This window comes from Rhopilema esculentum, chromosome 6, assembly GCF_057945365.1.
Source record: "Rhopilema esculentum isolate cy_ngs chromosome 6, ASM5794536v1, whole genome shotgun sequence".
Classification (NCBI taxonomy): Eukaryota; Metazoa; Cnidaria; class Scyphozoa; order Rhizostomeae; family Rhizostomatidae; genus Rhopilema; species Rhopilema esculentum.
The window spans coordinates 12,193,981-12,211,622 of NC_142820.1; the positions used below are offsets into that span (position 1 = coordinate 12,193,981).

At 35.4% G+C, this 17,642-nt stretch overlaps 2 protein-coding genes across 2 annotated transcripts; both read left to right on the forward strand.

The window, feature by feature from the left end:
* Positions 1–829: 829 nt before the first annotated feature.
* LOC135686101 (cyclin-G1) lies at positions 830–9,877 on the forward strand. The gene is made up of 7 exons (XM_065202269.2): positions 830–1,035; positions 2,540–2,674; positions 3,449–3,523; positions 4,245–4,385; positions 6,615–6,746; positions 7,854–7,949; positions 9,135–9,877. Exons 1-7 carry the CDS (start codon positions 943–945, stop codon positions 9,534–9,536), a joined length of 1,074 nt encoding a protein of 357 aa, XP_065058341.1. The 5' UTR covers positions 830–942; the 3' UTR covers positions 9,537–9,877.
* Positions 9,878–14,350: 4,473 nt separating this feature from the next.
* Positions 14,351–17,346, forward strand: LOC135686509 (ras-related protein Rab-9A). Its single transcript, XM_065202755.2, has one exon. It carries the CDS (start codon positions 14,399–14,401, stop codon positions 15,029–15,031), a length of 633 nt encoding a protein of 210 aa, XP_065058827.1. The 5' UTR covers positions 14,351–14,398; the 3' UTR covers positions 15,032–17,346.
* The last annotated feature ends 296 nt before the right edge of the window (positions 17,347–17,642 follow it).

Here is a 17,642-nt window from a genome sequence, read left to right on the forward strand (position 1 = left end):
AGATAAATCTTCGGCGGATAAACTTCCTTAAGAAAACTTAGGACAACTTTTCCAGATTTCATCGTGACGAAATTTCGTCGGGGATTTTCAACACTGCAGAAATAGCAACATACTACCAACATTGTTAGAACCAATACCAAACAGTTTGCTTAGCATTTAGACTCTGAAGAGACTTTATGACTTGAGCACCCACTGGGTAGCCCCCTAAACCCCTCCCCTTAAGTAGCTTTTTCACACAGAACAGTAGATTTCATGAGAAGCAAAAACAAGACGGCATGTTTACTCAATTTATTTGAAGGCAAATCAACATAGATGTTTTTAGTACTTTAAGTGTCTCTTAGTCTATAAACAGAGTAAAATCAAAAGTATAAGGATTAATATAGGTATAAAACTCAGAAACTACCTATAGATTGCAGAATTTATTTTAAAAAGCTATAATATCTAAAGGAAATAGTACAGTTGAATTATAACAAGACAGTGGCGGAATCTTTTGAAATCAGTGACAAATTACAGCGAGGCCTAGAAACATTTTCTTAGAAATTAAGCTTTTGAAGAACCGACAATGATGATTATGACGAAATTTACGATGACGATTGCATTAACCATCGACTTGATCTTTTGACACCACGCAATAGTTTTTATTTGCGAATTCTCAAGATTTTTTAATACATTCTTTAATACTTTTGATACAACGTCTCATTCAAAATCTAGTCGAAGAAAATTTCGTCAAAAAAATTTGTCCGAAATTTTTTGGGGCATTTAGATTTCGCGGATTTTTCTGGAAGATATGGTAACGAGGCTGTTGCCATTTCGAGTCCTGACGCAAACACTGAAATATCCTTTTCAAACTCGACAACTGTACGTACCGAACACCGAGAATTGAGTGGGGTGAAAAATTCCTCCCAACTCGGTATTAACAAGGGATGAATCGAACCAAACACCATGCTATCTCAACCTTCAACATGTGGTAGGCTCTTGTCTAGCTTGAACGGACTTTTGGAAAGGGAAGACGCTGTATTTGAAGAGAAAATTAAGGTAGGTTTCTGTTCACGTTTGACCGAACAGCACCATTGCGAAATCGATCTTATAAACACCTGCCTCAACCTGATGAGGAAACTTAAACGATTAAATTCTATTTTGAGTTTTTAATAATTATTCATCTATTTTCCTTGTTTATTTAATATGTTATATTTTGGAAGAGCCACAAACTAAAGCCAAAAGCATACATGGATAGACCTACAAGGAATTTATATAACCAGTGATACCTGGACTTTCAAGGTGTTTGAATAGCAAATGAGCTGCACAATAAAAAATGATCATTTCACCATCGTTTACTCTAGAATTTAAATAACTGTCTGGATGTTTAAAGATAAAGGTTTTTTAAAAAGGAGATACAATTTTTATTCTAGCAATATTGAAAATTGGGAAATAAGACCAAGTAAACATTTGGCAGACAAAAATTGTCATTTAAGATTGGTAGTCAGTAGAAGCAGTTTCTTTTGCTTTGTATGGTTTCTACAATGTCAGGGCTACAATTATCAAAGCTTTGTTAATTGAGACTAACAAGAAAATTGATGTTACAAGTTATTTTCAACAAAGACATAGACTGCTGTTATTAATTTACTACAATATCTGATACATTGAGATTTCGGAAAATGCAGCTAATGGGACTTGTTGTAATGGAATTGCCTAAATTAGAACTGTCTTAATGAAATGGTCTTAATTGATTTATCTTAATTGGAATTGTCTACGAAGTAGCAAGAAGTTGATGAATACATGATGTCTTTTTTCTTTGTCGTTGTACTGGTTATTATTATCTGATACATACAAATCTCAAGCACTGACAGTTCTCAAAACACACATGTACCTATACCTCATACTGCAATACATGAATTGCCTAAAAACAGCAAGACAAATGCTTTCAAAAGCCAATTGCTAATATATTATACTTAAATAACAAAACCTATGCTTAAAAATAAACACTATTAAGCCCCATCCGTGCCAATCTTGCAAACTCTATCCCACAACTCATTGTGCCTCCCAATTACTTGTAAATTGTGGAATGCTCCTGCTTTCAGATTCTTAACCTATCTTAACCAAAATTTGTCATGATGAAATTTGTTGTATATATTGAAGAATCTTGAGAATTCTTAAAGAAAAACTATTGCGTGGTGTCAGAAATCAAGTTGATGCTCCCTTTAAATCTAATCTTTCAAGGATGAAAATCAACAAACTCGATCTCACCTATCTCTTGTCTTAGCCTTAATTCCCTTGCTAGGGTTTTCTCAATAGCCAGCCATTCATCCCCTTTAAATTACCACTTCAAAAAATCATGAAAGGAGCAATGTTATTTTATCAATGAAAATAAATGCAGACTGCAAAAAGCATGTTTCTTTGGCACTTATTTTGTCTTTTGCTTATGTTCACTTTTTGTATTCATGCTTACTTGTCACCAATGAGCACCCTCTTCTTTATATCCTATATCAATTTTCAGCCATCCTAAAACATTATCTTTAACTACAAACTTTATCTTTAAAAGAATGCTTGTAATGGATGGAAAGAGCGTTGCCAAGCTGTATCCTGGTTATGGTGGATTAGCAAAAAACTTGACCATGATGTACAAGTACTTGCCCAAGCTGTTGAAGTGATTGATAGATTTCTAGGAATTGTGAAGGTAAAACATTTTGCTTTTTATTCATCAAATCTATATTTTTAAATGATTATTAAATAACTACAATTACATTATCACAAATAACAACAAAGATATCAACAACATAATCACAATTTCCTTGGTATGTATTCTTGGAAGAATTTTTCTTTGTATGTATTCTTGGAAGAACTTTGTCACAAGATAAAGCCATTTTCTAAATTTAAAGCTTGTCCCCATAAAGTATAAAAAATTTCTAGCTTGCTGGTATTTTCTGCAGCCCTACCCATTTGTGTACACTTTGGCTTTGTCTAGTGCTTTTTAAGGAATAGCAAAATAGAAACTTGTCTCCTGTTTTTGATCAAAAATAATTTATTTTCTTGCCTTTACTGATGATTTATCTTTGCTATTAAAAATCTTTACCTTGTTGCAAAGAGGCATGATGAATGGACTTCACATCTGCCAGTTTTGAGATGAAAAGAGACTTTGCATCTGTCACCCTTTAGATCTATTATGACAACTCCTGTTGAAATCAAGGATCTTTTTTGTTATTATATCATTTTGACTTTCTCAAACATACATATTTGTTGGGAGACAAGCTAGTGTCCTGGTCAATTAGTCTTCCCCAGTTTTTGGATTATAGAGCATCTGCAATGAATTATTAAGCTCAATCCACTTTCCTTTTAATCATTCCAAGAAGATGGGCTACATCACTCATGAGAAGACTTTCCTAGCCAGCAATTTTTTATATATGTGTTAGGAACTTTCAGTTGCTTATGACTTTACTTCTCCATCAAACAGGTACAATGGAGGTACATGAAATGTGTTGCTGTTGCTTCATACCATGTGGCATTGAAATTGCTCATGCCAGACAAGGTATATGTTCAAATTGTATTATGCCTTTTTGATATGTTAGAAAATGTCTCATAGCAGTTTTATCATTTTGAAATTTGACAGTATTTTCGAAGCTGTTTTGCTGATTAAAATTTAGACCTGTTGTTTTTTCATTGTCAACCACCTGTATGGTAGTTCGATTGTAATGACTAAGAGTTCATATTCATCATTTTTGGTCAAAAATTTCCTGTCTTCTAAATTAAGTCAAAGGGGTAATGCACACTCTTGAGTTTTAAAAAACATCCTTCCATAGCTTACTAATTTTTTGAAAAAATTTATTGATGACTCCCTTTTTCCGATTCCCTGTTGGTTATTGTTTAGCCTTGTTACTTTCACAATGAAGTGTATAGAAGTGCATCAAAATAAAAAACAGAGTGAAAAAAATATTAGGAGTAGAAATTTTTTATACCTTTGTGTAATGAATAGATATTATCTAAGGTAAGAAACCAGGGTCTTCCTTCTGCCTCTCCCATTTCCAATTTAAAGTGACTGCTAGCCATTCACCCCATTTATTATTATTTGGGAAATTTTCTACTCAGCCCATTTATCCTAGAACATGTTTTATTAGAAGGTTGGGATTTTTTACCCACCCCATTTATTATAGACCCCACATCTAATCTGGACTCAAGTTTATATTAATTTTTGGACCTAAGGACTCTCCGAATTTTGTTTGTCAAACTTTGCTATGCTTGCTCATTTTTAGGATGTGCCAAGCATTGAGCTTCTGATTGAGAGAGGAAACTGTAGTTTCAGCAGTAAAGATGCAAATAGAATGGAGAACATAATACTGACAAAACTTGGATCTGACAACAAATCACCAACTACATATGACTTCCTGGATATTGTAAGTACTGTCTTATATAGACCCTTGCGACAAAGTCACTTCATCTTGTGCACTTACTTTTCATTTTAACTTTTTAGTCTATGATGATCCACCCATTGCTTGTATGCTGGATTATTCACAGTGACAAATGCTGAAATGAAATATATAAATATATAAAGGATCCTAACCATAATATAATTATAAAGCACATTTAGCAAAATATTTTTCAGTTTGGATTAACAATTTGCAGATAGGCAGCAGCTCCACTTGAGTTTAATGAGCTGTCACAAAACTAGAAAGGGCATGATTGATGACAAGCAGCCAATTAGTTATAAATTTTCTTGCTAATTTGTTGTAATCTTCACAAAAAACGAAATAACTTTTCAGTATCACAAAATTTGAAGATGGCATAAAATAGTAGAAGCATTGCATACTGATGCTTTTGTCTGACACTCTTCAGAGTATAAATATCAAATAATGGCCAAAAATAAGCAGGGAATTTATATCCAAGTGTGGATCAAACAAAATGTGAAAAAAGAAAGAACCTTTTGGTTTTGTTTTTGTTTTTTCCAATCAGCAGCTGCTAGTCCAAGAGAGAAAACAACTCTTTCTGTCTACACAAAGTTGGGTCCCTTTGTTTTGATGTAAACTGATTCCAAAACTCCTAAATGAAAAAGCGACCTTGCTTGCCCGATAATTTTGAAATTGTTGTCACTATACATGTTGGCACACTTTAATGTATGATTGAGATGAATTCACATTTGTGCTTTAAATTTTTTTCAAAATGTGTAAAAGTATGAAGAAGGTTTGACACCACTATCTAGGTCACTCCAGGCCCTAGCCCCTCCGTAAGCAAAAATATTTCCAGTTGCTCTCACTAGTAGTATTCTTGGGTCTTTTACAATTTCCAAAGAGTTGACATGTAGTAGCTTTCAGATAAACTTTGAAAAATGTGTCTTTTTGGCACAATGGTACTAATGTTGCTGGTAATTTTTATCCCAAGATTTCATAGTATCCCACCTAACATAGAGCCTCTTAAAATATGTTCTAGGAGCAAATGAAGGTCTAAGTATCCTTGGGATGAAATCAAATCAATTTGATTTCATCTAAGCTAGATTTGAGTGATACAGACAAAAACACCTACTACATATTGAAATTTTTATAGTAAGAAACTCTTGAACTGTGCTAATGATTTCTTTTTTAAAAAATCTACCAGGTATATATATTTCAAACTAGCATTTGAATATTTTAACTCAGTGTTTCTCATTGAACCTTCAGAATGTTTGTTTGTTTCAAAACCCTTGGCATTAGTTAACAGTTACTGGCAAAATGAAATTGGGTCACTTAATGATTTATTGGCACAGAAAGCGTCTCTCTTACAGAAAAGTGGGGCTGGCTAAAAAGTATCCAATACTACAAGCCTGTACCTTTCAGTGAGCCCCGTCCCCCTCAAAAAAGTATCCTTCAAAAATTTTATTTTGAAAAAAGCCCTATCCTTAAAAACCCTTCACCCTTGAATTAGCCCCCACCCTTTTTGAAAAAGCCCTGATGTGGGTTCAATCAAATTTAACAATGAGGCTTATTATCAGTATTTTAAACCATGCACAAGCTTTTCCATCAAATATGATGCATCCCAATTTATTTTTTGTTTAACAATACCTAAGCATACTTAAGTTTAAAAAACAAAACTCGTCTAGGACATATTCTTTGTTTTTCTCAAAATACCCCCCCCCCCTCTGAAATGTCTTTTGCAAAATTATTCCACTCCCTCCCTGGAATAGGCTCCTGTACTTTGCAGTAATACAGCGTAAGTTACTCTAAAAAAAGGCTAGCCCAAAATTATTTCAAAAACACATTATCCCTTTCCCTTCTGTGGTTGGAAATAAAAAAACCCAGTCCACCTTAGCAGAATTTCTGTAGCATAACTGGGCCTTAACTGCATTTTGCATTTCTAGTACTGCATTTTAGATTTAATATACATAGCTCACAAAATCTAGTTATTTCTATCCAGAGCTAATTGTTGAAAACTCCGAGTTTCATGCTTTAGAGCTAATTGAGAATAGGGATTTTTGCTTTTTATCCGTTTATATTCTGAAGAGTGTCAGACGACGGAAAGTGCTCAAGTATGCGATGTTTCCGCTATTTCGTGCCATCTTCTAATTTATGTTTTTTCTTCGTTAATTTTTCAGGTCAGTTAAGTATGAGTATTGGTGCCAATCAATTTCATTTTTTTATTTTCTTCCTCATTAGGTCATTGATATCTTCTCCCTGGAACACAAAGGAATGCCATATCTTAAGGAAGTTCAATCTGATGCCTTTTTTGAAGAACTCTGCAATCTGTTGCAGCTTTGTATTTGTGCTGGCAAATTCTCAAGATATAAGGTATGCTCATATTGAGCTCATATTTGTAAACTTTCTTAGGTTGGTCAAAATTCTTCATTGCTTATATTACTCTCCCAAACAGTGTCTATTTTCTGTGGTCTTATTATCGAGAGTGGTTATATAACTCACGCTCCTATCCATGAATAAGCTCCTTTTTAGATAAGCTTCGCCCTTTTTGCCATCGACTTTTGAATAAGCCCCCCTCTCTAATGACCACTCTTTCTTAAAAATGGCAGCCAATTGTTTGGAACTTTTATTCAAAGGACGCAGTGTAAGTTCCTGTAAGTTAATCGAAAAGTTATGGTTTTTGAATGCTATTCTGCATGCCAAATAAGCCTCCTCTTAAGAAATTTAAGCTTTGAAAAACGGTGTGTCTCAAATAAGCCCCCCCCCTCCCCCCTATTGATTCCACTCGCCTCTCTAACAACTATTTTTGAATGGTAAATAGTTATTCGAACGGTTTTTTGAATTATCGCGATATGTTTGGCATCATAACCTGTTAAGTAAATTATTTTTTAGACTTCATTCAAAAAGCAAAATTTTTTTGCCATATCTTTGTTGAATTCTACCACACGTTTGCCTTTAAATCACACTCACAGAAATACCTATATTTGAACTTTTGTCTTTTACCAAAGCAATCTAAACTGTTTTTCGTCTAAAGAAATACGAATTAAATTTCAATTTGTCAGTTAGTCCACTAAGCGTTTTATTATCAAAACTGTACCTATTAACAAAACCGTAGAAAAGCTAAATTGTACCAGAAAGTATCGGAAATGCAACAATGCTAGGAAGTGTCAGGGGCTGTCAGGGACTGCCAGGGACTGCCAGGGCTGTCAGGGCTATAGATCAGAAGATCAGATCAGAACTATAATTTTTTCTTGAAAGAAGAATAATCCGATCACAAATTACATACTACAAGGAGGGCTACATTTGTATTGTGAGGATTTACAATGAAAGACGTTTAAAAACTTGGCAAAATCATTGTTTTTTTCAGCTTGACTTTGTAGTGACTTCTGCAACCATTGAACAAATCGGGTATCGTTAGCAAGGAAGACATATTTTTATCATTTTTATTTGATTTATGTGTTTAATTTTTAACCATTGTAGAACTCAACTTTGGCTGTCTCGGTATTGAGTGTGGTCGTGGCACGCATCGTTCCTGATTGGTTCACTGTCAATGCACCGATCATACAGATTGTAAAGGTATGTTTCTTAAATTAAAACCGATGCATATTTGAGCTTTTTATAAAGCGATCTCAGACATTTTAGTCAATGCAGTCAAAAACTGGCTATTATCCTGTTGTATTCAGCTTTTCATTTTAATTTATGCCGCGACCAGAAAACATGGTAGGTAGTCCAACGATTATCGACAGTGCAAGAGGGCAGGGATGATAAAAAAATTAAGTGCCACACTTAAAGCTTTCAGAGCGCAAGGTTATTTTTCAGAGGGAAGACTAGCAATTTTTCTGAGATCTGAGTTACTGTTCTGATTACGTTTAATTATGTAGCGATATCCACAATCAAAATAATTTATCACAACTCCCATTGCTGTTAGTACAATTGTGACAAATGCCAGTGCACTTGTATCGTTAAAAGAAACCCGTAATAAGGAATGCTGGGCGATTGTTGAAAATTAAGAAATTCGTGAGAAGCCTACCAGTAAGATTGGCATGAAGATTTATTGATCTTCTCATCCCCCATCTAGAACACTGGGGTATCAAAAGTATTGCACCACCTTGTTCAAAGTGGCGGCTTTTTTGCAAACTTTTTGGCAGTACAAAACATTTTAATGCAAGAACTGGGTGAAATAGGCGTATTTTGTAGCAAATTTCGGCGGGAAAAATTTGAAACTGTTAAAGGACGTTTGCTACTGTCATTTTTCAAATAAATGCTCTAAATAGATTGAAGTTTTGATTGGTGGTTTGTTTTGCTTTTGACCAATTGCCATTGGCCCTCTAAAAACAGAATTAATTTGCAAAACAATAGCTTTCGATCATTCATGCGCCATTTCTCCTCATTCATGCGCAATACTTTTGATACCCTAGTGTATATTCAGCATTAGAAAGGGTGCGAATCTCTTGAAAACAGTAGAATCATCGACAATTGTCTTTGTTTGCAGTTGCAAAAACCCTACCCAACAAGTGCTGTTGGAAATTTTCCTAGCTATGATGAAATATAGGACCCCCGACGTTAAGAATGGTTGCATCAAAATTGAGAAGCTCTTAAAAAACTGTAAGTGTTGGAATTTCTGAAAGAAACTGGAGTATGCAACGTCTTCAAAATAAATGAGTTTTCCTTCTGATTTTTGCGTGTCATTTTAAGTCTATTCAATCTTAATTATTATAGATTTTGATAATTGTGAATTTTATCTATTAAATTTGTTTTTAGACAACGACTATCGACTTCCTACAATGCCGAGAGCTTGTTAAGAATGCTGCACTTATAAAGAAACATCCTAGATCAAGAAGGCGACAAAATGTTTCAAAATGTCCAACGTTGTCACCTATCATAGAAAACCCATTTGAGCGTGAGTACTCGCAGTATTGTGAAAGAGAAGCACTGCGAAGTGTGAAAAATACCATCAACAACCAGTCTGTTTTATTGACCCCTTCAAAAGACGTCCGGAACAAGTCCAAAAGCGACATCCATACTCCACGTTGCTATGACGATGCTGATGACATCTTACCAGCTGCAAAGCGACCTCGTGTCCGTGACAGTGGTGCTTCGCAGTGCTTGGAAGATGGAAAAAGTATGGTGCGCAGTAAAATAGTCAAAAGTTTACGCATTTGAAGAAATTCACGGCCAGTTTTGCGAAATTTACCCGCGTGATTGGACACATCTGATTTGCACACATTAGGTTGTATGCAGATACCACTGATCTTGTTGTTGTTGTTGTTCGTTTGATTCAAGCAAAGAAGAAAACACAAAAAAATGGACGTGTCGTAAATAAACATAAAAAATTCAAAAGAATAAAATTTTTGAAAAAAAAACTTCTATGTCATAGATAATGCAAAAAAGAATATTATCATTTTAATTTAAGTTGGTGTAGCTAAAATAAAACCGCTAATAGGGGTTTGGGGTTTATTTCGCACTATTTCTTTCGTGAATTTGAAAAAATGTCGAAGAAGGAATTCTCTGTGTATTATTCTTTTACTCCTGAAATGCTGTTTTGTCCGAGGTTTGGTACTTAGCTATCTTAAGTCCTCGTAAACTTCCGCAATTAATACCCATTTTAAGCTGTAATCAATTTCCGATCTACTATCCTTGCTTTAGAAAATTTTCAGTAGTTAAGATATTGCCCAGTGCGCTTTCCAACCAATGCTGAGGGAAAGGTGTGTTTGTGTCCCATAATTGCTACTTGAAAAGGCTTCATTGTCAAATAAAATGTAGCTTTGGAATCCACCATGCTTGGCGTTGATAATAAGAGTCATTGGTAAACTTAGTAATTGCACAATCGGTTCTCAAACTTAACTTTTGCGAAGGGTGAGGATAAGGATAATTTGACGTCATATTGACGTCATAGTGTTAAATTTGACAGGTTTTCAAAATTCATTTCTGCAAACTGTGTTGCAGATGGCAAGATATTAAATGATTAGGTATAGTAGTGTTTTTTATGTGGTTTTTAAGTAATTTAGAGTAAAATACCGTGGAACATTAGGCAAAATGTCACTGCAAAAGGTTACGCAGGTTAATATACCCATGTTTGTATTGGTGTGAGGATGGCTCAGTGGTTAGCAAAGCGGGCTGCAGGTCAAAGGAATTGGGGCTTCGAGTCCCTTACATTATCAAAATTTAACTCAGTTGTCAGCAGTTCCAGGGGTAGGGAATCGCGAGTGGTGGTCAGATCGAGAGGAAGAACAATGGTGCTGCTCGCGGAGCATAGTTCTTCAGTGTCTTAAAATCTACATTCAGATCCTAGGTAGCAGATACAAATACCAAGGCACAACTCAGTTGGCGTTGATGAGTACTGTTCATTATTTTGAGATATTTGCTTGCAACTTTAACAAATCTGCTTTTACGCGTAGACCTTCCTTGCCTGACAAGATTCAGAAATTAAAATGTTAGAGGAATTGTGAGGAATAGCCAGCAGTAGAATGGAAAGAGCAAGTCACAAAAAGCTACATCTGCCTGTCACTTTATTAGATTAACCAATCATTGCCACGTACAAACGATATATTATTTTTCAAAGACATTTACAAGATGGGGTGTTTTCCCAAAGTCCCAAGGGTGTAGTCTGCAAAAATTTCCCCGATTTTAACCCCTGAACCCCCTGCTATCAGACTCGCAATTGCCCCTCCTATCTCACCACCATTGCTACGAGACGATTCAGAAGGTAGATAGAAACAGAAATGCTACCAGAGCAGGACTTGAATGACATTTGCCTGTTCCATTTTTTCGAATTTGGTTTTTTAGATCAGAATTTCCTTTCGGCTTTATTGAATCTAAAGCGAGTGTCGATACGTTAGTCAACTTTGATTGGCAGCCTCTAACTGAGGTTTTGTTCATTTTCATTTTGCAGCAAAATACTTTTTAAAGATGTAATTTTCCGGTATTTCACATTAATATATGCTCAACAGCTGTAAAAATCGCATTTCAAATACACCAATTCGACTTTCGGCCTCATTTTGAAAAATTCTTCAGATTCTTTTGTACAAAATTTTTGACCTCAGATTCGGATTGACAGCAATGATTTTAGTTTACTTGTAAGTTTTCATTATGATATTGCTCACGATATTGATTTTATGACGACATGAAGATAAAAACTTTATAAGGGATTTGACTGTGATTGGCGACTAGGGGGGTAAAGTTTCCCCTGGAATGATTTTTGCGGTCAAATCCCTTACAAGTTTTCAAACTTCTGTCTCGGTAAAATCTAAAATACAAGCTCAAACAATATGAAAAATGGTATCCCGCCTAAAATTATGACGATAAAACCAAATCTGAGCTTAAAAAAGTCGTATAATTAAGTTTGGAGAAATTTCCAAAACGAGGTCGTAAGTCGAATTGGTGTATTGAGGCAATTTAGGTTCAACCACTGGCTAGCAGCCACTGGCTAGCAGCTGCAAGGTGTTGCAATCCGTCATAACCAAACCTCCAAAATTGGTCAGCTATTTCATTTTCAAAATGATGAATATGCTATATGCTATATGAATATGCTATAAAAAGGTCCTCTAGTTACACAACCCTCTTTGATCTGAAACTTCAAAGGCTTGATATTTGAGAATTGACAAAGCACGTTCAAAAGAGGGCGGCGCTTTTCCAAATGATTGGCTGCAGGTAGGCGTTCAATAGAGGGCGGCATTCATTAGAGGAAATATGGTTTGGGTAAGAACAAGAACAGTATTTATAATTCCTGTGTCAGGTTGATTGTAGCACACAAAGTGAGAGCAAAAATTGGCTATCCCTTCCCTGAGTTGCAGGTTAGAATACCGAAAGAGTTCTAAATGCAGGGGCGGACTGGCTGGTCGGGCTATTCGGGCGATCGCCCGAAGGGCCGGTCGGTTTGAGGGCCGGCTGATAAAAGTGCAAAAAAAATAAACTAGCTTAAAAAGTGAATGCGAGGCAAAAAAGTATACCCACGCGTTGATCTATTTGCCTTGAATTTTCAGAGACTTTGTGGGAAAGAATAAATATACACGCGAGTACTCGAGAACCATTAAAATTACGAATTCATTATGTCCAGACACACTTCTTCAGGAAACATGTTATTGTTATATTTCTCTTGACGGTATTTCCTTTTTGACGACATTCTATACTGTAACACCCCTGTTTCAATGCGATACATAGGATTTTAACCTGCCCTGATGTCTTTTTACTTATCTTTTGCTTAAAGCTGGTCATGTTTTTGCCTAAGCACAAGCTATTGCTTAATGTAATAAATTTGAAAGTCCAAAAATTAGAGTTCACTAAGCGATTTGCTCTGTGATTTGAAGCAATGAAAAAGACATACGTAGAACGAGGGAAGAGCAAGAAGACTTCAATCAAAGGTGATGCACAGAAATTTCGTGAGGATTCAGCTACGATACAAAGCTTTTTATCAAGCAAAAGCCACAAACATCACAAAAAAGCATGGTATTGCTCTTGCTTCTTTCAATAACTCATACAAGTTATGGAAAGTTTATTAGGCCTACACTATCATAAGTCAAATGCACCCCCTGCCCAACAGGGGTATGGTGCTACACGATAAAATTCCAACAGGGGTGCCCATGTTTTCCTTTTTGGGGTCAGAAATTGACAAATTGATATTTTTGGGTTGCTGAAAATCATTGTGGTTTTCCGGAGGGTTAGAAAATTATTTGTCACAAGTGGAGTGTGATAGAAGCTTTTCCACTTTAAATATATAAAGAACAGGTTACGTAGTAATTTTTCGCAGCCACATCTGGAGTCTTTCATGTTAATGTTCTTAGAAAAACACCTGTTAGATGACATCCAGAACCGAGGGGCAAATCGCTTCATTAAAATCTCGTACAACTTTTGGTGGAAATTCTATTGTTTTATGAGAAAATTCCTGGAAATCATTTTGATTTTGTGAAAATCTCGGACACTTTTTGCAAGAGTGAGCTACCCCTCGTCCAGAACGATCACATTATCAACATATAAGTTACTGTATTAAGAAACAGAGTCAAACCAATGAGTGAGATGACCAGCATTATTTACTGTTTAGTCAGCAAATGACATATTTAACATGTTCTGTTAACCATATTCTGTTGACCAGCATTCATCCATGCACTAAATTACTAAATTCAAAAACTTGTTTTCCTTACAGACTAACATTCACTTGTATTTTCCGAGGAGTTTTTTATTTGCTATTATTATGGGCCGGTTTGATCAAAATTTGCCCGGGCCTAAAAAATTAGCCAGTCCGCCCCTGTAAATGAATAAAAGACTCAATGTTCAATGTCTGCTGAAAGCTAACATGAAGTAGTCAAGTCGAATAAGACAAGAGGACTGTAGAAAGATCAAAGGGTATGAATTTAATACCGAGTTAATACGTAGCGTAATGCGTAACGACGAGGGCTCGAATGGATTCTTAAAACAAGGTCACTTGAGTGCCACCAGAGCTGTATTTCCTAAGCTATTATTGAGTATTTTTCCCAGCGTAGAGATTTTTATTCCAGATCCAATTTTTAAGCCTTAATAATTGAATATCATAAGAATATTCCTCAGATTGCATATTTGTGTCTCATTTTTCAATAGCTGCCTGTTTTGGGTTGTGCGTAACAGGGAATTGCAGAACTATCATATCTCGATCTTCAGAAAAACGTGTTTTTAATTCAACAGCGGGTACTGTACCCTAAAACCATATCAAATTAAAAAAATAAGAATGCTTCAGGCTCAAAAAGGAAATTTTCTTAAAAATATGTTGAAGTTTTTACTTTTTTTCATTTCTTTATAGGTTAAATTTAGGTTATTTTTTACTTTTGATTTCTGAACAAAACCAAAAGCAATTTTTCAAACTTGGCTTGTAATTCACGTTAAATATTATAATGCATGCATTTTAATTTCTATCGTCAATGTTGCGCTTCTTGAATTCAAGAAGTAACCTTTGTTTTCAAGGGGGAGGTGTCACCACCCCCTTACTTTTGAGAAGGAGGCTAGTTTACTTCGTCACGAGCATTTTCAAAGAACTTCGGGCCTAGAAAGAAGGTGCGATGGCTGGTAAACCAAACTTCTTAAAAGTCGTCATTCTTGGAGATGGCGCAGTTGGGAAAAGTGCTCTTATGAATAGGTTTGTTAACAACAAATTTGACAGTCAGTCGTTCCATACCATTGGCGTAGAGTTTCTGAACAAGGACGTTAAAGTCGGAGGTGAAATTTTCACTTTGCAAATCTGGGATACGGCAGGGCAAGAACGTTTCAAGAGCTTGAGAACTCCTTTTTACCGAGGATCAGATATTTGCATTCTTGTTTATTCTGTAGATGACTCCCAAAGCTTCATTAATTTGGAAACTTGGAAGAATGAGTTCCTGTACTATGCTGATGTTAAAGATGCAGATAATTTTCCTTTCATAGTTCTGGGAAACAAAATCGACTTGCCAAATAGGGCATTAGAACGAGGGGAGGCAGAGAAATGGTGCGGTTCGAACTCTTTTCCTTACTACGAAACGAGCGCGAAAGATGCAACTAATGTCGATTTAGCTTTTGTTGCATCTGTAGAGAGACTTATGAAAATTGAGCAACAATTAGACAAGCAAATGAAAGGGAACGGTTTCAGCAGTGTGAATTTGAATAAACATCGCAGAGACGAGCCCCCAGTGGAAGGGAAACGCTCTGGATGCTGCTAATGCTTAGCGTCCAATCAACACCATAACGACTTTGGTAATTATCGAGTTATCTTAAAATGATATTCATTAAATTGTAAATTTTAATGTCGAATAGTCCAGGGTTATATGCTACTCAATTGTTAATTTAACCCTTGATCAAATTTTTTCAATATTTTTCTTGAAGTTCGTAGTGTTGGTTCCAAGTGTCAAGGTTTAGGGCCACAATTTAATCTTTCACGCAACACACTTTTTTCTATCAAAGCAAGGCATTTTACCAATTCATGAGTAATTCACCAAAATAGAAAAATTACAAAATTGATCCTACCAAAAAGTGGAAGGCATTGATGCACTAGCATGCCTCTAATACCAGGCCCATCAATAGGCACTGCATTCAAAGGGGGTTTCCACATCCCATTTATGACAAAGTGGATGAGCCATTTTTTGTTTGGCAAAAAGTCTGAAAATTTGCCAACTTAGCACTCTTGAATGGCAGGAAACTCCTTGTTTTTGCAATGTAATGTTTTGTCTGAGGGTTTGTCATTTAGCACTTTGCAACGGCCATGTCTAGTAAACTGATCCTGACCCAAACCCTACAACATGAATGGTATGGAAGGGGGACACCCTGCAGAGAGTTATGCTACTGCATTTGTGCCAAGCTGGGGGATGTGTCCCCAGCCTCCTATGATATTTGCATTAATATTTCATGAATATACTCTGTTTTGACTAAGCCATGAGCTGTAACAAAACAGCAGCTTCATTTTTGTCAATTTCTTTTTAAAGATCATTTTTTTCAAAAATTTCTGGTAGACACTACACATCAAATGATTACAAATAATAACACATGTTGCAGAGAAAATAAAGGACAGTTACAAAATTCTAAGATATTTTTTTTTAAATATGTAGTGGAACCATTTAGGCTCATTCCAAAACAAATGCAGGTAGGCATTCTATCTCAATGGACTTTCTTGATCCAATATGGATCTGCTATCCATACCATTTTGGGATCGCTCTTTCTGGTGTAGTTGTTGGGATCTGTCTCATTTGAGGTACAATGTAAACATCTGGTACAAATGGGAACAGATCAGAAACAAGAAAATTATGGTCATTGGCTAGTTACAGTGTTTTGTAACCTTTATTACCTGGGAAAAGCAAACAATATGCATAAACATTGTATCCTTAAAACATTTTTATCTAACTATGAAAAACAATTCATCAAACAGGGTGAGCACAAATCCCCAGGCCTATAATTTCGATTATGGCTTTGCTTCAAGCTATCCAGCAATGTTCCACTGTAAACATGGAGTACTTGGACCCATTCTAACTAAAAACACCAATAATAATTGGATTGGATCAAAAGTAGATCTGTAGCCATTGGGGTCTGTTAGTATAAATGTGGTTTAAGTTTGAGGCTGACTAAATTACAGGGTAGGATAATTCTAGTACTGTGGCACATGGCTGTGCATTTAATGTGGATTTTCCTAAATGGTATACTTTGTTCAGACTGCTGTACTGTTTGCACAGGAAAATGTGCATTGACACATATAGTAAAAGCCCATTTTTCTTCAATTTTAGTGGATACTCCACTCACCTTAACCAGGCCAAATTTGAAAAGGCCTTTTCAACATTAAAAAGGTGTGTGTACTCTAAACATATACAAAGGCCAACAGTCTGAGCTAGACCTGTACATTTTCATCCTGAATTTATTTATCATGGTTGTTCTTTTTAAGAAACCTCTCAATCATTGGAATGTTGTTTTGACAAAAAATTAAAATTTTTTGATTGAATTTTTGAATTCAAAGTGCCATTTAACTCTCTTTTTCACTGGTCTTATTTTTGTGTTTTTTAATTATATATGTTTTCAACTTTTTCTATGCCATCCACATATCGGCTCTACCATGGTATTTTGAATAGCACAACCATGTTCCAAACAGTATTAGGATCATCACTGCACTCTCTGTTGAAATAATATTGATTTTTCACACTAAATGAAATTTTCTTGTTTAAAATATTATCCATTATCTTATTTTTTAATTCAACTGTGTGGCGTTTTTGTTGGTTTTTGCATTAGATTTCCTATAATTTAGTTCTTGTAGTTTTTAGCTTGGTTTCAATGTTTTTTATTTGCCAAATTTTCCTATCCAATCAAATTTATTTAAAAATTGTTTTAATACTCATATGTAATCAAGAACACAAGCTTTTATTGTGACTTTGAGATGATAAACCTCCATGCGGCCCTCTTCCTGCCCCACCTTTGATAGGGGTCCCCCAAAAAAGTTAAATTTCAGAGCTATTGAGCATGACCCAGAAATTAACTCATGCAAAGCAAAGATCATTGCTTACACTGCAAAAATATCTATGCCCCCAAATCCCGGGCTTAAGCAAAATTCTTGAGGCAGAAATACTAAGAAGGAAGTTCACAACCAGACATCACAAAGTTTTTCAGTACATCTACATAACTTTTACCCTATCACAGATAATTTTTTAATATATTCCATGGCAAGTTAATGATATTTTCATTTATAATCATTTGAGATATCATATAGCACACATTAACTAAACTGGTCTCTGTTTTGCTTAACAAAATCATCATTTTGTGAAATCAATCAACCTTTCTTCTGTATACACACACCTC